The 19063-nt window shown below is 40.4% G+C and overlaps 3 protein-coding genes across 4 annotated transcripts; 2 read left to right on the top strand and 1 right to left on the bottom strand.

Annotated features, from left to right (window-relative positions):
- The first annotated feature begins 104 nt into the window (after window positions 1–104).
- LOC119027191 (C-type mannose receptor 2-like) lies at window positions 105–3738 on the top strand. Of its 2 annotated transcripts, XM_037112152.1 has the most exons (6): window positions 105–297; window positions 1528–1585; window positions 1678–1718; window positions 1907–2299; window positions 2645–2980; window positions 3078–3738. In XM_037112152.1, exons 3-6 carry the CDS (start codon window positions 1685–1687, stop codon window positions 3422–3424), a joined length of 1110 nt encoding a protein of 369 aa, XP_036968047.1. In that variant the 5' UTR covers window positions 105–297; window positions 1528–1585; window positions 1678–1684; the 3' UTR covers window positions 3425–3738. The 2 variants fall into 2 exon arrangements, with proteins under 2 accessions (XP_036968047.1, XP_036968048.1); XM_037112153.1 differs by lacking the exon at window positions 105–297 and having other exon boundaries at window positions 837–1585.
- Window positions 3739–4533: 795 nt separating this feature from the next.
- Window positions 4534–16768, top strand: LOC119027157 (protein mono-ADP-ribosyltransferase PARP14-like). The gene is made up of 15 exons (XM_037112084.1): window positions 4534–4825; window positions 6454–6587; window positions 6981–9122; window positions 9322–9558; window positions 9652–9876; window positions 10489–10555; window positions 11026–11178; window positions 11267–11326; window positions 11498–11674; window positions 12500–12638; window positions 12762–12817; window positions 13619–14326; window positions 14430–14563; window positions 14671–14848; window positions 15575–16768. The coding sequence occupies exons 1-15, from the start codon at window positions 4651–4653 to the stop codon at window positions 15853–15855; spliced, it is 4866 nt and encodes a 1621-aa protein (XP_036967979.1). The 5' UTR covers window positions 4534–4650; the 3' UTR covers window positions 15856–16768.
- On the bottom strand, window positions 16684–18438 carry LOC119027196 (complement C1q-like protein 2). The gene is made up of 3 exons (XM_037112164.1): window positions 17990–18438; window positions 17529–17657; window positions 16684–17340 (listed from the first exon to the last, which is right to left on the bottom strand). Exons 1-3 carry the CDS (start codon window positions 18366–18368, stop codon window positions 17057–17059), a joined length of 792 nt encoding a protein of 263 aa, XP_036968059.1. The 5' UTR covers window positions 18369–18438; the 3' UTR covers window positions 16684–17056.
- Window positions 18439–19063: the final 625 nt, after the last annotated feature.

The following is a 19063-nucleotide window of genomic DNA, read 5'->3' as shown; positions in this document are numbered from 1 at the left end:
AATTAAACTGGATATTTGGCTTCATGAAAATAATTGCTCTGCTGTGCCTTCTTTGTTCTCCATTGTGTTAACACACTTCTCTCCTGCAGGACAACAAGGGATCCTTGTCAACAACAGATAGCTTCCCAGGAATGATAAAGATCTGAGCCCTTGTTATTTCAATATTTAAATTCTAAATGAGTTTTAGCTCCCATGGCGTGCGACAGGGTTCATTTAGTGCTGTGAGCCGTCTCCATCGGCACAGAAGGAAGAGACGTCCGAGCAGAGTGAAGCTGAGGAGAGCAGGAGGCAGCAGAGGTGAGCTCACACTGTGTCATGTCAAATCTGAATATATTTCACTTTTTAGTTGTGTGATGTTGAGTATTGAACATGGACTCACTAACAACAGTAGAAAACAATACTCATTCATTAATGAAACTTATTTAATGTTCTGTGTTTGTTCAGACCGCACCAGAGGAGTGTTTTGAATTAATCGGCAAATATAACTTGTTGTCAGCTGTTTGCATTGCAACTGTAGTTTAATGTAAAAACATACAGAGCCTGAAGTGTGTCAGTTAAATAATTATAGATATCAAACTGTTCAAATGTGATAAAGCAATACAAAATTAACCTATTTTGAAAAGCTTTTACAAAATGAAATGAACAAAATGGTGAATAGAACTCAAAGTGATGAAGATGACAAAAGATCATTACATTTTCCAAATAAAACATATGAATAAACAAACAGCCAGAGCTACAAAAATAACACATGAGCCATTATATTTCATAATCTACAATAATGTAGAAATTGTTATTTGTATATTCTGTGGTTCTTTTGCTCTGTTCTGTACACGAGGCGTCTATCGCTCATCTTTCTCTCCCTGAGGTCTCCTCAGATTTGACTTCCTATAAAAAAGTTTTTATTCATGTCTTTATCTCCTGACCTGAATCGAGGGTCTGAGGACAAAGGCTGTCATCCGCCTTAAAAACAAACGTTAAGCCCTCTGAGGAAAACTGTAATGTGTGATTTCAGGCAATAATAAATAATAGAAATAAAAAAAAACCTTCTATTTCCATATTTTATGTTTAAAGCAAATTAATAATTGATGATTCCATTTATCTGCCTACTATATTCAGTCTCTCAGGGTTTCGTCTCCTGCTTTAGTGTTCACAGTTTCCTGTCCGAACAGCTTTAATCAAGCAACGTTCCACCTGAGAATTAACATAAGTCCCGCCCACAGTGCAGCAGCAGGAGCTCTGATTGGCCAGCTGCTGTGTGTTGGCAGGACTGTGACTGATGAGGCGGCACGCTGCTCACATGTCTTCAGTTAAGCACTTTCATGTGAAATGTGTTCAAATACGTCATGAAAACACTCTTAGAAACTCTCTTCAGCTCCCTGAGTGCTGACATGAAGTATTTACAGCAGGGTTACACTATACTGTACAGCTGTTTCTGTTATTTTGTCCACGCCTGGTGCACTGAACCACTGTTGTGTCTGCTTTGATTATGATTTGCATGTTGACCTTTATGTTCCTGTGTGTTATTAGACTGCAGCACAAAGCTTGAGTGAGAGCAGCTCTACAGTTAGTTCAGCCTGAGCAGACAGTAAGTGATGTGTGTTTACTCACATTCACAGCAGCTGCTAAAATCTTTGTGTTTCATTCACTTCACACTCACACATCAGTTTCATCTCACAGAGCAAAGATGCAGTGGAGCCTGTTTCTGCTCCTTCTGATGGGTAAGTGCATCAGTATACTACTGCAGTACTTCTACTGCAGTACACACCCGAAAACACAACTGAAGAGCTGGAACTGCAGTTTAAGTGTTTATTCTCACTGACAAGCTGTTTCAGGCTCTTCAAGCCTTTGTGTAAAAATCATAAAGATGTTTCATTCATCGTCACTGCAGTGTTTTCTCTGGTTTTAGGTCAGTGTTCCCTCTTCACATGTCAACTCTATAAATACCACTTCATTAATAAGAACAAGAGCTGGTATGAAGCCCAGGAGTACTGTAGACAGAAGTATACAGACCTGGCCTCAGTGTATAGACAGACAGACATCAACACACTGCAAACTGCCAACAAACAAGACAAAGAAGCCTGGATTGGACTGTACAATGAAACTGTAACAAACAAAGCTGACTGGGAGTGGCGCTGGTCTCAGGCAGAGGTGAAGTACACTGAAAATCAGACAAACTGGAAAAATGGAGAACCCAATAATGCAGCAGGTAGTGAGTACTGTGTGGTCATGAGCACTGACATGAACAAATGGGTGGATATCTCTTGTACGTCGCCACACCATCGATTTATCTGCTATGATGGTAAGAATATGATCCTATAACCCAATTTTATACATTCTGATTTCATCGTGTGTAACAACTGCACTATATGTTGATGTATCTTATTAAATAAAAACACATTTAACACTAAATGACTATCTGGGTCATCAGCGTCAGAAATCACTCCCAAGTCACGAGTATTAAAGCTTAACCTTCAACTTTTGATGTCAGTAAAGATTGCTCCATGTGGTAGTGGCTGTACAGAAATGAGAGTGAATGACTCCAGATGTGTATTTCCAAAAATATCTAACTCTTCACCTTTATATGTATACAGTAGCTTATGTATACAGTATTACCTGTAAACGTGTTCCTCTGTTTTCTCCACAGCAAATACTACATCTGACAGATTCTATGTGATTGAAACACAGATGACCTGGCTACAGGCCCAAAATTACTGCAGAGAGAATTACAAAGACCTGGTCAGTGGAAAAACACAGCTGGAAGACCAACAACTAACCGGGAAGCTTCAGGATAACACAGATTATTGGATCGGCCTGTTCAGAGTCACCTGGAGGTGGTCTGATGGGAGAAGTTCCTTTGTCAGACCCTGGAACCAAATCTATTCTGACAGTGAGCCAGACAACAAATGTGCTACGCTGGATAAAGAAGGCAGATGGAGGACTGACAACTGTAACTCAACAAAACCTTTCTTCTGCTACAACGGTGAGTTTTCCTGGTCAGCAGCAATATCACCAGAGACAGTCAGAGGAGATGTCTGAACTCACATTTGTGTGTTTGTGTGTTTTAATTTCCCTGACAGACAAAGTGATCCTGGTCAAAGAGAACAAGACCTGGGAGGAGGCCATCAATCACTGCAGAGAGAAGTACAACGACCTGATCTCCATCACTGACGCTGAGCAGCAGAGCTGGGTCCAAGAGATAGCCAAGAACGCCTCCAGTTCCCACGTCTGGCTGGGACTGCGCTTCACCTGCATTCTGGAAGCCTGGTTCTGGGTCACCAACGAGAGGGTCGACTACAAGAACTGGGCCTCAAGCGTAAAGATGGACGACTGCGACATGTCTGGAGCCATGGAGACAGGAGGAGAACACAAGTGGTACAAAGAGGACGATATGAGGGAGTTTAATTTCCTCTGCTCTAAGTTTTGAAGCCTCCCTGTTTTCTGATGGTGTATTTCTCCTAAACAAGCTGACGTTGTGTGTGTTCTCTGGGTTTATTCAGCGTGAGACAAAGTTAGAATCTAATGCTTGAAAATCTGAAGTTATGATATAAAAATGCTTTGATGTTTCTAAAATGTGAGTGACTCTCTTGACTGCTGGATGCCAAACATGACAGCTGACAACAAACAGTGACTGTTTGTTTTTCCATGATGATTATTTTTCTCTCCAAGTGTGGATATTTTAGCATCATTATATCATTTTTATCATTAGTAAAATATATCAAAGTTGTGTTTTTACTTCCATCTGTGTGGTATAATCATGCTTGAATATGTTATTTTTAATTGCTGATAGTTTAGTTAAGATGTGGTAGATGATGGTAATAATATGTAAAATCATATTTCTGTCACAATCTCATTTTCATGTAAACATTTAATTTGCTTCAATTATTCTAAATAAAGTGTTAAACAGTGGAGAGCTCCTCTTCTGTGACATGTGACATTTGCCAATGTTTAACATTTCCACAGGTGATTTCTAATTTGGTGGTGAAAATGCAAAACACTGTTAGCACTAAAAGGACTTCTTAAAGAAAACCATTTTAGTAGAACTCAACAAAGAGCAATGATAAAAAAAAAAAAAAAAAAAAAAAAATACATTCAAAACATCCGAGTTTAAAATTGGTTTCAATAAAATTGCGTCAAAAACCCGTTTCACCTGGAGATACAGTGGTATTGGTCTCATTCTTAAAGGTGCACTTTGTGAGGGGCTGAGCTGAGCTGCATGTCGAAGTGCCCATGAGCAAGACACTGAACCCAAAATTGCTCCTACACGTCCTTCATATTAAGGATCAGAAATAGAAGGAGGAAGGAAGGTGGTACAAAACAACACACCATTCCTCTCTGTTTTATGGTATTTTTATTTTCTATTTTATTTTATTTTACTGTCAATTTCAACCACGTTTGATATATTATACACAGGAAACCTATACAGTCAAGGAGAAATGTTGGTAAAATGGCTTTTGTGTATGTGAAATTTACACATAGAGGTCTTCCTGGAAGTTCACGGTGCTCCGTGACGCCTCGCATCAGTTCCGGAAGAGGGTTCCCCAGAGCCTGCAGCCTGCACAGCGCACAGTACCTGCGGCTCCATCCGGTCCCAGCACCGCCCGGCTTGACCCCCAGCCCACACATTTGACCACTGATCCAACTGTGTCTACTATGGGGGAAACTTACCAGTATCCCGTCTTCTTCGAGTGTCCCGGCTTGATCGAGGAGCAAAAGAAAAAGATCGAAAACTATTTCCACATTCGCCGAAAGTCGGGAGGAGGCGACTGCGGCTCGGTGACGCGCGTAAACGATCAGGTTTTCAGCATTGCTTTCAAAGATCGAGAGGGTAAGAAGCTTTGGTTTTACATGTCTGATGAACTGGATCTCTGACGTGTTGATTTTCTTGAACGCATAGATGTGAAATGTCTGGTGAAAGTGAAAGTATGCCCGTACAGAAAAGAAAAAAAAAGTGTGATTTCATTAATTAGACACATTTTATTGCGAGCCCGCATCTAAAATATACCATGTTGTGTTTTGCTTTTGTTTTTTGTGTCTTTTTCTATGCCAAGCCAAACTGTCGAGGCCTGTATCTAAATTTAGAAACATTCGATTCTAGTTTCACTTTCGTACTGATCGGATACCGTCCAGGTGACTCTTCAGATTCTTGGTGATTATGCAATATTTCATTTATATAACAGGCTGTTAAAGAACATGCAGTTCTGTATCATTAGGTGACTAATGGATTGACAGAGGATCAATCATGTTAAAGTCACATGATGATAGTCTGTGAACTTTGTGAAATTACATAAAGATTCAACAACAGAGAGAGAGAGAGAAGCCAGCCTCTGCACTCATACGATTCAAGGTGTGACAGCTGTTGTCGTGTTTGCTTAGTTGATATGAAATCTGCACACTAGTTGAAAACATGTATGGGTTATGAAGCAATGAACCCCTGAGCACATAATGTGAAATCGGAATCAGATTTGCTTTATTGTCTAGCAAACGGGGAAATTTCTTTGCCACCGCAGCCAAAGGACAGTAATGTTACAAAATAATTATGATAATAATAATTCTAGTTGTTTTGCATCACTGTGTGATCGTTATGCATCCCTTTGTTGTCTGTCTGTAAGTCTTTTTCATCCCTGATTTTGTTTTGTTCATATTTGGAGCTGTCTTCAATCTATCGAGTTTTGTATGTTTCTTGCACTGGTTTTGTGAACCTTTTTACTTCCTTTGTGTATATCTCTTGTTTTGTTCATGTTTCTTTTTGTTGCGTCTTGACCTCATTTCCCATTTACGCCAGTTGAATGAATGAATGAATTGAATATTTAAATAATAAAAAACAGAAGAAAAAGCTGAAATCATGAGATAAAAGTCAGAATTATCAAATAAGAAGTCAAAATTATAAGATAAAATGTAAACATTATCAAAATTACGAGATTTGAAATCACAATTATGGGATAAAAGGTAGAAGTTTGGCAATACAAATCAGAATTTATCGATAAAAGTTTTAATTTTGAGATCATTTTTTAAATCATGACCTTTTGTCTCATAGTTGCAACTTTTCCTCTCATAAGTATGTCTATTCATGTCATATTTATGATTTACTATGGGTAAAGTTTTCATCACGCTTAGTTTTTCTTTTCTTTTGTTTTAAAATGTCTTTAACTGGTGGTAACTGGCATCCACACATTTTGCATTTTTTTCTTAGATTTGCATCATTTGCAGGTAAAGCTGCACTCTCAGGTGATGCTGCTGGTTCAAAAACTGCAGGAGGAGCTTTTTGGGGGCTTTTTTCCCCTTTTTTAAGGGAAAAATATGGGATTTCACACACTTTTTCATTCCATTCATATAAACAAAGAGGCAGGGACAAAGCATTAAGGATAGAGGGGGAACAAACCTGAAAACAAAGCAAAAGAAAAATAATGCTGATGTAGACAGGACCTAGTCAATAATGTTCCTTTTTTGTTTCAGCTCAGCAAAGCGTCCTCAAGAAATCTAGACATGTGTTGGAGGTTGCAGGTGGTCCTCTGGTGCTGACTGTGAGAGACAGCCTGGGACCTACGAGCCAGTCAGTTAGCCCAAATCAGGACTCCACTTCATTGCAGGTCAGTGTGTTAAGTCTTCTTAAATAGTGTCTCGTCTTTCTTGCTGTGCACAACATTTAAAATGCTTCAGGGTATGTCAGTTTACTGTTAGCTGATGTTGAATAGTTGTTATGTGTGCAATAGTGAAAGCTGCTTTGATTGTTGCCTGAACTGGTGGAGTCCCCAGTAACTATTCCCACTAGTCAGCTAGCAAACAGGGCCAGTAACTGTATCTGCTAACTAGAGTGGTTGAGATGAAAATAGCAGTATTGGAACTGCCTCAGAGAGTAAGAATAAGAAAAAGCATATAAGTCCTCTTCTAACTTGTTTTTGGATTGCATATCAATAACTCATTAAAACTGTTTCTGATGTACGGAAAATCAAAATGTATATGATCTGCCTCTTCAATGACAGAGACAGCAGTCCATCCCTGCCTCAACAGCTCCACCAGGTGGTGAAGAGTATGAACTACAACTTGATCCTTACCTCCTTCGTTATCTAAAGGAATGTCCAAAGGTGGAGGAAGAACTAGCGAAAGAACTCACCTTGTTGTCCTGCTCTGCCCAGCTTTACCCAGAGGAGGAGAGGGTTTTAGTCAGGAGTTCAGCCCAACCAGGTTCTGTAGACGAAGTTCGAAATCAGAAAGCCAAAGTAGATCAACTCTTTGATCGCTACATGTGCCACTATGAGGCCGATGCTCACAAAATCAAAGCCTTGCTTCAGTCCTGCAGCAGCTCTCCTCAGAGCACAGATGAGGTGAAGGTGTACAGTGAGGTTGGCGTGGCTGTTGTAGTTGGGGAGCGCTCTCAGGTGATGGCCAGGGCTAGAGATTTACAGGATACACATGTTAAACAGGGGTCATGTTTAAGTGAGAAGCAAACCAGGATTCGCAGACTGGGCAAAGCCAAACTCTGTCTGCTCTGGAGAGAGATTAAGCACAGTTTAGGACGAGATTTTCCAGGAGTGAAAGTCACGCAGGGAGACGCAGGTCAGATAGTTTTGGAGGGTTCTGTGGAGGAGATTCTGAAGGCTGGAGAGTTTATTACTGGCCTGGAGAATCTGGTGTTAGAAAGGAAAGTTTCTGACATGAGTCCACATTTTGTGGTCTTTCTAAGAAAAGCTTATGGAGGTCCAGGGGTGCTAGGTGGCTTTTTAGGGGTTGATGACAAGGTGGAAATAGACTTGCGAGACACAGAGCTACGTTTGTTCACCCTCTTTGAAGATGAACTGGATGAAACTGAAAGAAAACTAAAAGAAGCATTTAAGGAAGTCAAGATTGATATTCCCAAATGCTCTGCTGTGCCATCTGAACTTCAGGAAAAGCTCAAGTCCAAGACAAATGAGATGAACCAAGGGCAGTACAGGGCTCAGGTCTTGTTTGGATCAGACAACATGGCTACCTTATTGGGCCACACGAATGAGGTTGAAGAGCTGAGTGAAGCTGTCACACAGTTTATTTTGGACCAGTGTAGCGTAGAAGGCAAAGTCCATCTTCCTTTCCCAGAGTTAGTACAACTCTTACCAGAATTGTTGCAGCTGCACAAGTTTGAACATTCAGGTGTTAACTTTCGTGCTTTAACATCTTCCTCTGGGCCCATGGTGGTGCTGGAAGGTCCATCCGGCAAAGTGACTGAGGTCAGGAACAAGTTGGGTCCTTTTCTAGACTCCCTTGTTCAGGACAGAGTCACCGTTGACCTGCCCGGAGCGGTAAGGTATTTTTTAAGTCCATCTGGAAAAGAGAACATTTTGAGGGTTGCTAATTCTCAAAAATGTCTCATACAGCTTCAAGACCAATCTCATGGTGCTCGACAGAATCTAGCATCTGGTGCAACATTTGCTAAAGGAGGTACAACAACAGTTGCGAGCTACAGCCTCCACGATGGCCTCCAGGTGCTGGTGTGCCAGGGTGACATCACCAAACTGGATGTTGATGCTCTGGTGAACGCTGCCAATGAAGATCTTGACCATGGTGGAGGTGTTGCTGCTGCGCTGAGTAAAGCAGGTGGCCCTCAGGTGCAGAAGGAGAGCCATGCTCTTGTAAAGCATACTGGGAAAATACCTACAGGTGAAGTGGTAGTGACCACAGGGGGGAACTTAAATTGCAAGAAACTGCTGCATGCTGTTGGGCCTGTAGGTGGAAAATCAGGTGGCCGAGAGAGGGCGTTACTGGAAAAAACTGTCCAGTCTGCTTTGGATTTAGCAGAAATGTTTGAGCTGGAGTCCATAGCTATGCCCTGTATCAGCTCAGGTTTGTTTGGTGTCCCTGTAGCGGTGTGCTCAGAGGCTATTGTGACTGCAATTAAGAAGTTTGGTAGTCAGGCAGGGCGAAGTCTGAGCAGAATCATCCTGATTGATAACAGAGGCGAGGTGGTGAGGGCCATGCAGGAGGCATGTGATCGGCTCCTCCAGGGGATGAATACCAGAAACAGTTCACCAAGTGATTCAGGGTTCCAGATGGATATTGATGCCCAAGACACAGCCAGAGGAGCCACTGCTGGAGCTCCTGGAGATGGTGTCCGTCTAGAGGTCATTCAGGGAACCATTGAGACCCAGCAGGTGAGAAGCTTTGCTGCGATGTTGAATCTGCTTCACTGTAACTTTTGCGAGTTAATTTAAGATATTTCAGAATTAGGTCTACTTGCATAAAGAGCAGATGTTACAGAATCTCCTTTTAGGATAAGCATGGTGGTCAGAATCATTAAAGAGTAAAGTTTACTACTTACTTTTAAGACATTAGACTGTTGTATTCTCCTAGGTGGATGGTCTAGTATCTCCTATGGTCGGCCATGATCCTCTTTCCACTCGTGTTGGAAACATCTTGTCTGGCATAGTTGGACCACAACTGGCTATAAAGTTTCACAGTGAAGCAGGAGGAGCTACACTGCCTGGTGACACAGTACTGGTGGAGGGCTTGCCTGGACTTCGATCTAATGCAGTGTTCTTCCTCAACCTTGTTCCCTGGGATGGTAATCGAGATGGAAATGCAGTCCAGGTGAGATTCCTGCGTGTCGTGAAACGTGATTCATTTTGCCTACTTTAAAAAACTAGGGGCTGTATAAACCTTGGAAATTCTTGATTCTTCCAGGTCCTGAGACAGGGCGTTAGAAGAATTCTGGCTTACTGTGAGAACAGAGGCTTTAGATCAGTTGCTCTCCCTGTACTCGGGACCGGTACCGTCCTGTGTTTTCCTCACCGAGTCGTATCCAAGGCTCTACTGGAGGAGGTCCATGTATTTGAACAGAAACAAGCCAACCGAACATCTTTCCTGGTCCGTATCATAATCCACCCCAGTGACAAAGAATCTAGCAAGGTAAATAAAATGCAATATCTGTGCCTTGTAAAAGAAGATCAAATAACAAAACAACAAAATTGCCTGTATCCTTAAAGAGTATGTCCAATTTCTTCATTTGTAGACTGCTTTTCATAACCTGTTGTATAAATTATGATATTTTAAATAACCCACAATCTTACAAGAACTAACAGGTGAAGCGATAGGCCAACTTAGCCTCCAAATTACCCAGATCCCAGTCAGATCAGGCATCCTTGGGTTGCACTGAAACAAGTCAGATCCATAGAGGCCACACCCTGTAACCCACAGGACCCAAAGTATCCGCTGCCAACCCCTAGACGTCCTGTGTCTGTGCCTTAATGGGGCTAAGAAGAGAACAACGCATGGTTGACTTCCATGGGAACTGGGTAATTTGAAGGCGAGGTCAACACATTTAGCTGTCTGTCTTGTTCCTTTGGCCAGACCAGCAACCCCCAGACCGCCAACTCTACCGCTATTTACATGATACAAGCTCAAATTTGGTACATTTAGTTGCACAGTGAGATTACAGTCTTTTTGACAATACTACATCGAAACCATTGACTGCGAAAAATTAACTTCGCAGTTATTTGCTGTTCACTTTTATTGCTACAGGCCTTCCAGTCTGCTCAGGACTCTTTGCATCTCAGAGGATTCACGAACGATGCTAACCCAGATCAAGGTCAATTTTAATACCTTCTTTTTGCCTCAATTTCTAAGGGTGCTATAATCATTCTACAGCCACAAGGGGACAGAAAAACGTCAAAGTGCCTACCAAACAGAACCGCTACCATATAACTATTTTTAAAGTTAAGGCTAATGTACTAGCAAACCCTGACCCAGTTACACACTGAGCAGAGAAGGACCACCAACCCTGAAGGAAATAGAGTTAGCTTAACTTGCAGATGATCAACTGTCTTCCTCAAGCATTTGCTAACTTGTTTGTCTGCTGGATTGGTAGTGTACATAGGTTCTGTCAAATCTGCAGGTGTAAAACCAAAACAAGAAGCTACATGAGGCAAAAAAAAAAAGAAATCTGTGTTCTCTGTCAGTTTAATTGTAGTTTAGTATCATTATCACTTTTTGATTTAATGTACATATAAAACATGTTAAACTATAATTATATTTTCTGTTTCATTGATATGACTTTAGCTTCGTTTTACCGCCATGTCTCGTTAAGTGACGACGAGGTCACAGCCATGCTGGGTGGAGTCAAGCTTCAGATGGTCCATGGAGACATCATTCATGAGAGAACTGATGCCATTATCAATACAACTGACTTCTCCAACATCAATCGTCAATCAGGTATGATTGATTGATTTTCTGAATGTTTCTGTTGATTTTAAATATACACATGCAGAAGCACCTAAGACTAAGTTCACAACCTCCACAGGTGTGTCCAAAGCTATTCTGACTGCAGCAGGGGCCACTGTTCAAGCAGAGTTAGCACGAGGTAAGCACAGACTGAAAAACACTATACACATACTTCTAAGAAGTTTTCGGGCATGCACATTGCTATTATAAGTTTATCTATATATATGTCCATCATCACCACCCAACATCCTGTACAAAAATCCAGTGCTATGTGTTTATACCTTTCTTTTTCTGTCATGTGTTTTGAAAGTGGGAATTCCAGCAGACTACATGTGCACCACAGGACCCGGGATGCTTGCCTGTAGGGAAATCATTCATGCTAGTTTTAGGTGTGACCCTCAGTTGATTCGGAAAAATTGCAAAAAGATACTGAAGCAGTGTGAGAGCAAAGGATACCGATCAGTGGCTTTCCCAGCTATCAATACTGGTTTGTATTGTGTGTATGTGGATGCGTGTGTGTGTGTTTATGAGTACTTATGTGTATGGTCAACAACAAATCTTTTTAATCACCTAAATATAGTAAAAAAAACAAAAAAAACAAATCATGTTTACATCTAGTTAAAGTTAAACATTTTAAAAACACACAAAAAACACACACCACAGTGGGCCTATGTGGACTATGATATATTGTTTGGCTATTTCTATTTAAGTGATATTTATAGAATAGTTTGGGAACTTGTGGGGACGTAAAAACTACATTTTTCAACAGAATTCTTTTTATACATTTTTTTCAGCAGATATTTTAGGTCTAGTTTAGTTTATGGATTCATCATTGTTTCTAGGTCAAAACTAAGGGTTGGCCTAATGGATGAAGTAGTAAGCTCCAGATAAGTTTCCAGTTATTTGTCAGACCTGATGTGTTTCCCAGAAAATATTGACTTTTTTTTAATTGATATTTGTTGTATACTCCCATTATTAAACTTGAGCTTTAGCATCATTAGCACCACATTGTTGAAGTAAAGTACACCCTCACCCAGTATAACATTGCTCATTAATAAAACATGACAATAAGTAAAACATCTTGTTCATGTGGATCTAAATATATATACATATCTTTAGAGAACTAAAGTATGCAAATTTTAGGACATTACTCATAGTAAATTATTTTATATATATACAATACAAATAATGGCATTCAAGGTCAACACAGTGAATAGGAACATACAAAAGTTCACTGTAGCGATATGAATGGAATCACTGGTGGAATAAACTTGATGCAATGATTCATTGCCATTGTTTCATATCCCATCAGGTGTTGGTGGTATGGACTTTGTCAGGGCATGTAAAGCCATGCTGGATGGCATGACCTCAGCAATTACAGACGTGAAACCAACGTCTGTCTCGCTCATCCGCATTGTGATCCTGCAACAACCAATCTTCCAAGCTTTCAGGTGACATATAAATCTTACTCACGCAGTAACATAAGGGTTATGTATCACTTGGCATGTGTAGCATTGTCTGATCAGTCAGGTCATCTTGTTTTTGACTGACTGTCTTTTGATGTGTTTTTGCAGATCAGAGCTGGAGAATCGCTTCGGACAAACAGCCACTCGCCATCTCAGCATAAGAGGTTTGTTCCCATTCATGAGGCTTGAATATTTTGTACTTTGTGGTCAATTATTATCTCGTAATACTTACAAGGTTCATCATCTTAGCATTCTAACATATGCTAGTTAGCTGAGATCATTTTCACATGGTGGCCATTTTCCTTTAAATCACGACAACAGCTACCGTTTGCACTGGACCACTTCCTAGCGAACATTACTGTTTGATAGCTTTACACAATAGGAAATGTGTTACATTGATTCTAATATATCAACACATTCACGACTGAAAAGCGCTGGAGGCAATCAAATAGTAATGTTAGCTAGGAAGCGGTTGAATGCTAACGTTCACAAATGGTTATCAAACAGGTTGTTGTACCTTAAAATATGGCTCGATTTTCCTTCAGGTTTTCACTATTCATCAGCCTTCTAGTTGCTGATCAATTAGGACATGGTTGAATTCAAAAGATTTTTCAGATTCCTTACTTTTATGTGATTTGGACCATGACAAACAGCAGCATGAGACTATCTTAGCATTTGAGCTTCCTTACTGGAGCTAGTCCTCAGTCCAATAGTTGTCAAGATGTTTCACTCAAATGTAGAGCTGCAAATGTCAACCTGATGATTGTGCCAGAGAAATTGTCAAGCGGTTACAAAACTCAACAGGCTTCATCTTCATGGAACAATGACAGTTGATAGAACATTGTATGACAATCCTAATAGTTGTTATTGAGATATTTCAGCTAAGGTGCAGGATAAAGAATTCATTAAAGAAAATAAAGAAACAGTGTTCTTATGACTTTTTTTTTTTGCTTTTTTTAAAAAAGAAAAGGCCAAACAAATACTCAAGAAGTGGCAAGAAAAACATTCAAGGACCTCCTCGACTTCAGCACCCCAAGACACAACATTCCTGTCCTTCAAGCCACTGCCAGCTGTCATAAATGTGATTGCCTGTAGTCGAGACACCATCAGGACCGTCGGCAGAGATTTGGAAGGGATACTGCAGAAGCAGCTAGTTGAGAGAGAGGTGGATGTGCATCATTTTTCTAGGCTTGGAGCTATGGAGATGGAGGCAGTGCAGGCAAAAGTCAGAGAGTTAAAAATTAGCCTGGAATACAAGAGACGTCAAGGCCCTGATGGCGTGAGTGGTAACAGAGCAGGAAACACAGCTGGAGATCGGTCAGCGTCAGGAGCAGACGTCTATGTGCTGAAAGGCCTGAAAGAGGACGTTCTGAGCGTCATCGAGCTTGTGAACAGAGCAGTCCAAGAAGCACTTTGCGAAGACATGCAACGCAAAGAAGAAGCAATGTTGGCTCTCAGTGTCCAGTGGTCGATTCAGAAAGTGAATGGAGACTGGCAGGAGCTGAGCCTGCGGGACAACTTCTTGCTGGAGGAGGCCCACCTGAAGAAACAAGTGTCTGTAGATATGATGGCACCAGACGGCATGATGGTGAAAGTAAACCTGATGGCAGAAGAAGCCACAGACTGGCTCACAGGCCTCAAGTACAAAGTAAAGAGGAGCGACACAGAAACAAGTATGTTTTCACTTGCACTTTCCTTCAGATTTTGCAACATCTGCTTTTCTAATCATTAAGAGTATTCGAAGATTAACATTAACTTATGTAACTTCTTCTTTAGCCCTAGAGATTCCAACACATTGGGACCCTATGCATGAGGAAATCTTCAAGAAGGTCCAACTGCAACCTAACTCATCAGAGTACCAGCGTGTAGCTCAGGGTTTCCTCAGAACGGCTAATTACACCATTCAGAAAGTGAGTATGGTCACACAAAAACAGGCATTCTTATAATCTCATTGCAGGTTTTTAACGCGTGAAAATCTACGGTACAGATTGAGTAACTGGTTGTTTTCTGATGCCAGATTGAGCGTGTGCAGAACCTCTACCTGTGGCACGCCTACGTTGTGTGTCGGCAACGTATACTCGCCAAGAACGGTCAAGCAGACCTGGGAGAGAAGTTCCTCTACCACGGCACTTCAGCAGAGTCATGCACCCTTATTGAGAGGGACAGATTTGACAGGAGCTACGCAGGAAAACATGGTAAAGAATATTGTCTCATGGTGTTATACTACCCTGAAAATACAGTTGTTTCTAAAACAGACAGTTTATGAAACTCATACACCTATTTGCTTTTTTGCTAAGAGTTTAGATACGATGATTAATAGCGCTCTCATATCTCTCTGGTAAATATGAAACTTACCTTAGCATAAAGACAGAAACCAGGGGAAACAGTTAGCTTGGCTCTGTCCAAAAGTTACAAAATTCTCAGGAAAGGTCTGAGTTTTAAGGTGCTATTTGTAAGAAAAGTTGATTTTTGATTGTCATTCCCAACTAAATAATAATACTCTGGGATTGTAGGTCGGCCGTCATCCCAAAGCACCAGTTTCTGATGTGTTGGGAATGTGACTCAAAAGTCAAAATTCTGATAAAAAGTCAAAATTAAAAGAGAAAAGAAGTCAGAATTCTGAGTTTAAAGGTGTTATTTGTAAGAAAAGTTCACAGAGAGCAAGTTTTTTGACAAGTGTGGAATGAGACTCAAAATCAACTTTTCTTACACATGGCACATTCAAAGTCATAATTCCGAGAAAGCCTGAATCCTGAAAAATCAGAGCTCTGAGCTTAGAGTAAAGAAAAAAACTCAGTAGTATGAACAAAAAGTCAGAACTCTGGCTCTAGCAGAAGTCCTAATCCTCCCCCAAAATGTTGATGTGTTTGAAATGTTCCTTTAAGCTGACCTGTCTTCTTCCTTGTATATCTCTATCACAGCTGCTGTGTATGGGAGGGGAGTTTACTTCGCAGTCAACGCAAATTATTCAGCAGGAAGATATTCCCCGCCAGACGCGGCAGGCCTGAAGCGGCTGTATGTTGCCCGTGTCCTGACCGGCCGTTACACAGTCGGTAATCAGGCCACGATAAGCCCCCCTCCTCGAGCCTCAGACCCCACCGACTGCTTCGACAGTGTGGTGAACAACCAGCAGCAGCCCTCCATGTTTGTGATCTTCCACGATGACCAGGCCTACCCAGAATACCTCATCACCTTCCGCTGAGGAGAAAAGTCATCGCTCTACACTGTACACCTGGTAAACAATACAAACGAGTGGTATCTTATAGTGTCTGAAATGTCTGACAAAACTGCACCGAAGAAACACTCGCTGAAATGAATATATTTCTATACTGTATGCTGGAAGTATAACTTAAACTATACTTGATGCTGCCATACAGTGAAATGTTTAGTTAACAGGATTTCACCCCTTATTAAGCGGGTATAACTTTAAATTTGTGAAGATTTTTTCTTTTAGGGTTAATTTCATATATTCTCTATATATTTCTTTGCTTGAATTTTATTGATTGTTCAATAGACGGTAATGTATAGAATCATATATTTTGTTTAAGAAAGAATATTTTGATGTCTGATGTCAAGCATTAAAGCTTCAGAGCAAGATATTTGTCCGGTTATAAGTTCAAATAAAGTTTTAACAGTGACGTCGGCTTACAGATTTAAGCTAACTTAGTGTGAAATTGTCACAGATTCTCGGTTTGGTGAAATATTATGTGCATGGAAATTTTAAAAATACACCATTATAACGCATTTATTAAAAGTGGTCACACTTTATTTGAGGAGTATTGCGGTGCTAAACATCCCTTAGTGCGTGAAGGATTGCTAATGCTTTGAGGGAATTCAAATGAAGAGTTTGTAACAGAAGAATCTAAAATGAAGATATTTTGGGCATTATTATAGGATTTTTTTTTCTTTTAATTGTGCAAGACAGTACTGGACAAGAATGTGGCGTGTCTGTTATTTAGTAACAATGCTGTTAATTCTATGTATGTATTGTATGTATCTTTAACTAGAAAAATACACGGCAGAAGAATCATTCCATTACAAGTGATTCAGCTTTATTGACCACTTTGATTGCACCTTTCTTAACAATGGAAATAAAGTGATGATTTGAAAAATTAGACGATGATTCTTGAATTATACACATTTAAACATGATATATCTACCATTTAAGAACAACTGATATTGAAACAGAACAATATTGACATGCTGCTTTTTTGCAGGGTAACCTTTAAATCAGTCTTAACGTCCAGTGGGCTCCAACATACATCAGTAAATTAAGAAAAAAAAAAATACATTACATTTTTCTTACAGTTCTTGCAGCTCCAGAAAGTCACATCACACTATGTAATCTTTCAGCCAATGTTCAATGTATGATCTGTTTAGAAGTCACAATGTTTTCATACACTTCACACAGGGAAGAGCAAGAATCCACTGAATGAGGAGTATTTATTTCCGTTGTCACTGATCCTCCTATTATTCCAAAGACGAACATTAACATTGTCTCCAACTTGTAGTTGCAACACAGCGCTGTTAGATCCAGAGGAAGCGTGATTGCTATTGGTAACATACCATGACACTACCTTGTTTCCATTTTTGTACAAACTTCCACCACAACTTCCAGGATTTGCTCCCCACCAGAAGGAAGTGAAGCTGAAATAATAGACTCCTCGCACTGGTGCTGTAAAATAACCTGCATCAAACGACAACAATAAATCAGTTACCAGGCAGTACTTTATTAAAAAAAGAAAAAAAAAAAGAATGTGTTGTAAAGAGGACACTGCAGCAGAAAAAGAGAGATGAGTAAAGAAAGTTTAAAATAGTTCCAACCATATCACACAATAAGAAGAAAGTTTCAAAAGACTGCACTAAAATACTGACCTGTGTCTGTGTTGTAGTGGCCTCCAATGTTGGACAGAACGTGTCTGTACACCAGGGGGTAAAGAACATCTGCAGGACCAATGGTGCCATCGATTGGTAATGCGGCGGAAAATGCAACCCGAGGCCATCCTGAAAGATCAAAACATACCTGAATATTGTTTCCTCTTAAAAAAATGGCAAATGGTTTAAAACTTTAGAAACTAGTATCTTTGTAGAGCTGCATCAGTGCCAGTGTAGCACATATTGAAATCAATTAATTTTTATCAGCATTCAGATTTAAAAAAAAAAAAAAAAAAAAAACAGTCTGCTTTCTTGGCTCATATGACACAGTGTTGGGCAGAGGCACGAGAATCTGACTGAAATGGTTTCTCAAATCTAATCAGATTAAGCTCAAAACAAGTTGCTTACATGTCAGACTATGACTCTGCATAACCATGATTAAGTATAATAGACTTAATTACCTTTATCCTCTGCACTAAGCTCAGTCACTGTGCTGTTCAGTGCAGACAGCTTCTTCTCACTGGCCTCTAGCTTCTTGTTCGTCTCCTCCAGGGCTCTCACAGTCGCTGCAAGCCTTTCTTCCAGAGCCCCAAGCTGCTTCAGCACTGTGTAGATGGGTGGCTCACATCTGCTCTGGGTTCCTGTTGAGTTAGATGTCAAAATAGCTGGTGCATCAAGCCCTTGATTCAAATGATACAAAGCATCATTTTCTACCGACGCGTCCGCCATGTCCTCATCTGTCAGCTCGGTAACCTGGGTCTGGTTGCCGTTTTCTCCAGCCAGGCATTCAGATAGACCTGCAAGCAAACACACAACCATCAGCGCTGAGATGTTCTCCATTCTGCAGCTTGGAAGGAACTTTACTGTTAGATTTGGCTGATTTGTGGAAAGGTGTGTTGACTGACAGTGAGGAGGCATGTATTTATAAGAAAGTTCAAGTTAATCATTATCAGTCAGGTTTGCAAGGTTGGCAATGAGGCAAACCAAAACAAAAACATCAGATGATCTGCTGAGCTGTACCCTGTTTCCTTATTGCCCCAGTGGGGCAGTTGTTTCTTGCTCAGGATTTTGTTTACTGATTTACTACTAAAGCAATAGTCAAGACAATCAAAGCAAGTCAAGGTGCACGTGTGGGTAATTCTGTCTTTATGCTTTTTATGTGCCCCTCCACAACATGGGTCAAGGGTTGAACATTTATTGCTGTTTCCAGTGATAATGACTGTTTTTTTTTGTTTTTTTTTCTCAAGATCATAAGTCATTTACGAAATTATCATGGAAACACAAATATTATTTAACAGGGATAAGAAGATCATTTTCACAAGATCTTGAGAAAAAAAAAAAACAGCTTCATTATCCCAAGCTAACGAGATGAATTAATAACAAGGAATTGATACAGCTATCATTCAAACGGTGAACATCAACACTGTCCTCAACTTGTAGCTGCAAGACAGTGCTGTTAGATCCAGATGATGAGGAGTGATTATGAATCTGCATCATACTGTAACACAACCAGGTTTCCATTTGTGTACAAACTG

Source organism: Acanthopagrus latus, chromosome 10 (genome assembly GCF_904848185.1).
Source record: "Acanthopagrus latus isolate v.2019 chromosome 10, fAcaLat1.1, whole genome shotgun sequence".
In the NCBI taxonomy this organism is placed as follows: Eukaryota; Metazoa; Chordata; class Actinopteri; order Spariformes; family Sparidae; genus Acanthopagrus; species Acanthopagrus latus.
Note: the sequence above shows the minus strand (reverse complement) of the source record. Positions and strands in the feature narration are given on the sequence as shown.

What these genes read in the sequence shown, in the direction of transcription:
- LOC119027191 (XM_037112152.1), top strand. Translation starts at nt 1,685, where the DNA reads ATGCAGTGGAGCCTGTTTCTGCTCCTTCTGATGG. An exon ending in GTTTCTGCTCCTTCTGATGG is followed by an intron (nt 1,719 to 1,906) that starts GTAAGTGCATCA and finishes CTCTGGTTTTAG; the next exon opens with GTCAGTGTTCCCTCTTCACA. An exon ending in TCGATTTATCTGCTATGATG is followed by an intron (nt 2,300 to 2,644) that starts GTAAGAATATGA and finishes TTTTCTCCACAG; the next exon opens with CAAATACTACATCTGACAGA.
- LOC119027157 (XM_037112084.1), top strand. Translation starts at nt 4,651, where the DNA reads ATGGGGGAAACTTACCAGTATCCCGTCTTCTTCGAGTGTCCCGGCTTG. An exon ending in GAGGAGCGACACAGAAACAA is followed by an intron (nt 14,327 to 14,429) that starts GTATGTTTTCAC and finishes CTTCTTCTTTAG; the next exon opens with CCCTAGAGATTCCAACACAT. An exon ending in CTAATTACACCATTCAGAAA is followed by an intron (nt 14,564 to 14,670) that starts GTGAGTATGGTC and finishes TTCTGATGCCAG; the next exon opens with ATTGAGCGTGTGCAGAACCT.
- LOC119027196 (XM_037112164.1), bottom strand. Translation starts at nt 18,368, where the DNA reads ATGGAGAACATCTCAGCGCTGATGGTTGTGTGTTTGCTTGCAGGTCTA. An exon ending in GCTTAGTGCAGAGGATAAAG is followed by an intron (nt 17,658 to 17,989) that starts GTAATTAAGTCT and finishes TTGATCTTTCAG; the next exon opens with GATGGCCTCGGGTTGCATTT. An exon ending in CCACTACAACACAGACACAG is followed by an intron (nt 17,341 to 17,528) that starts GTCAGTATTTTA and finishes CGTTTGATGCAG; the next exon opens with GTTATTTTACAGCACCAGTG.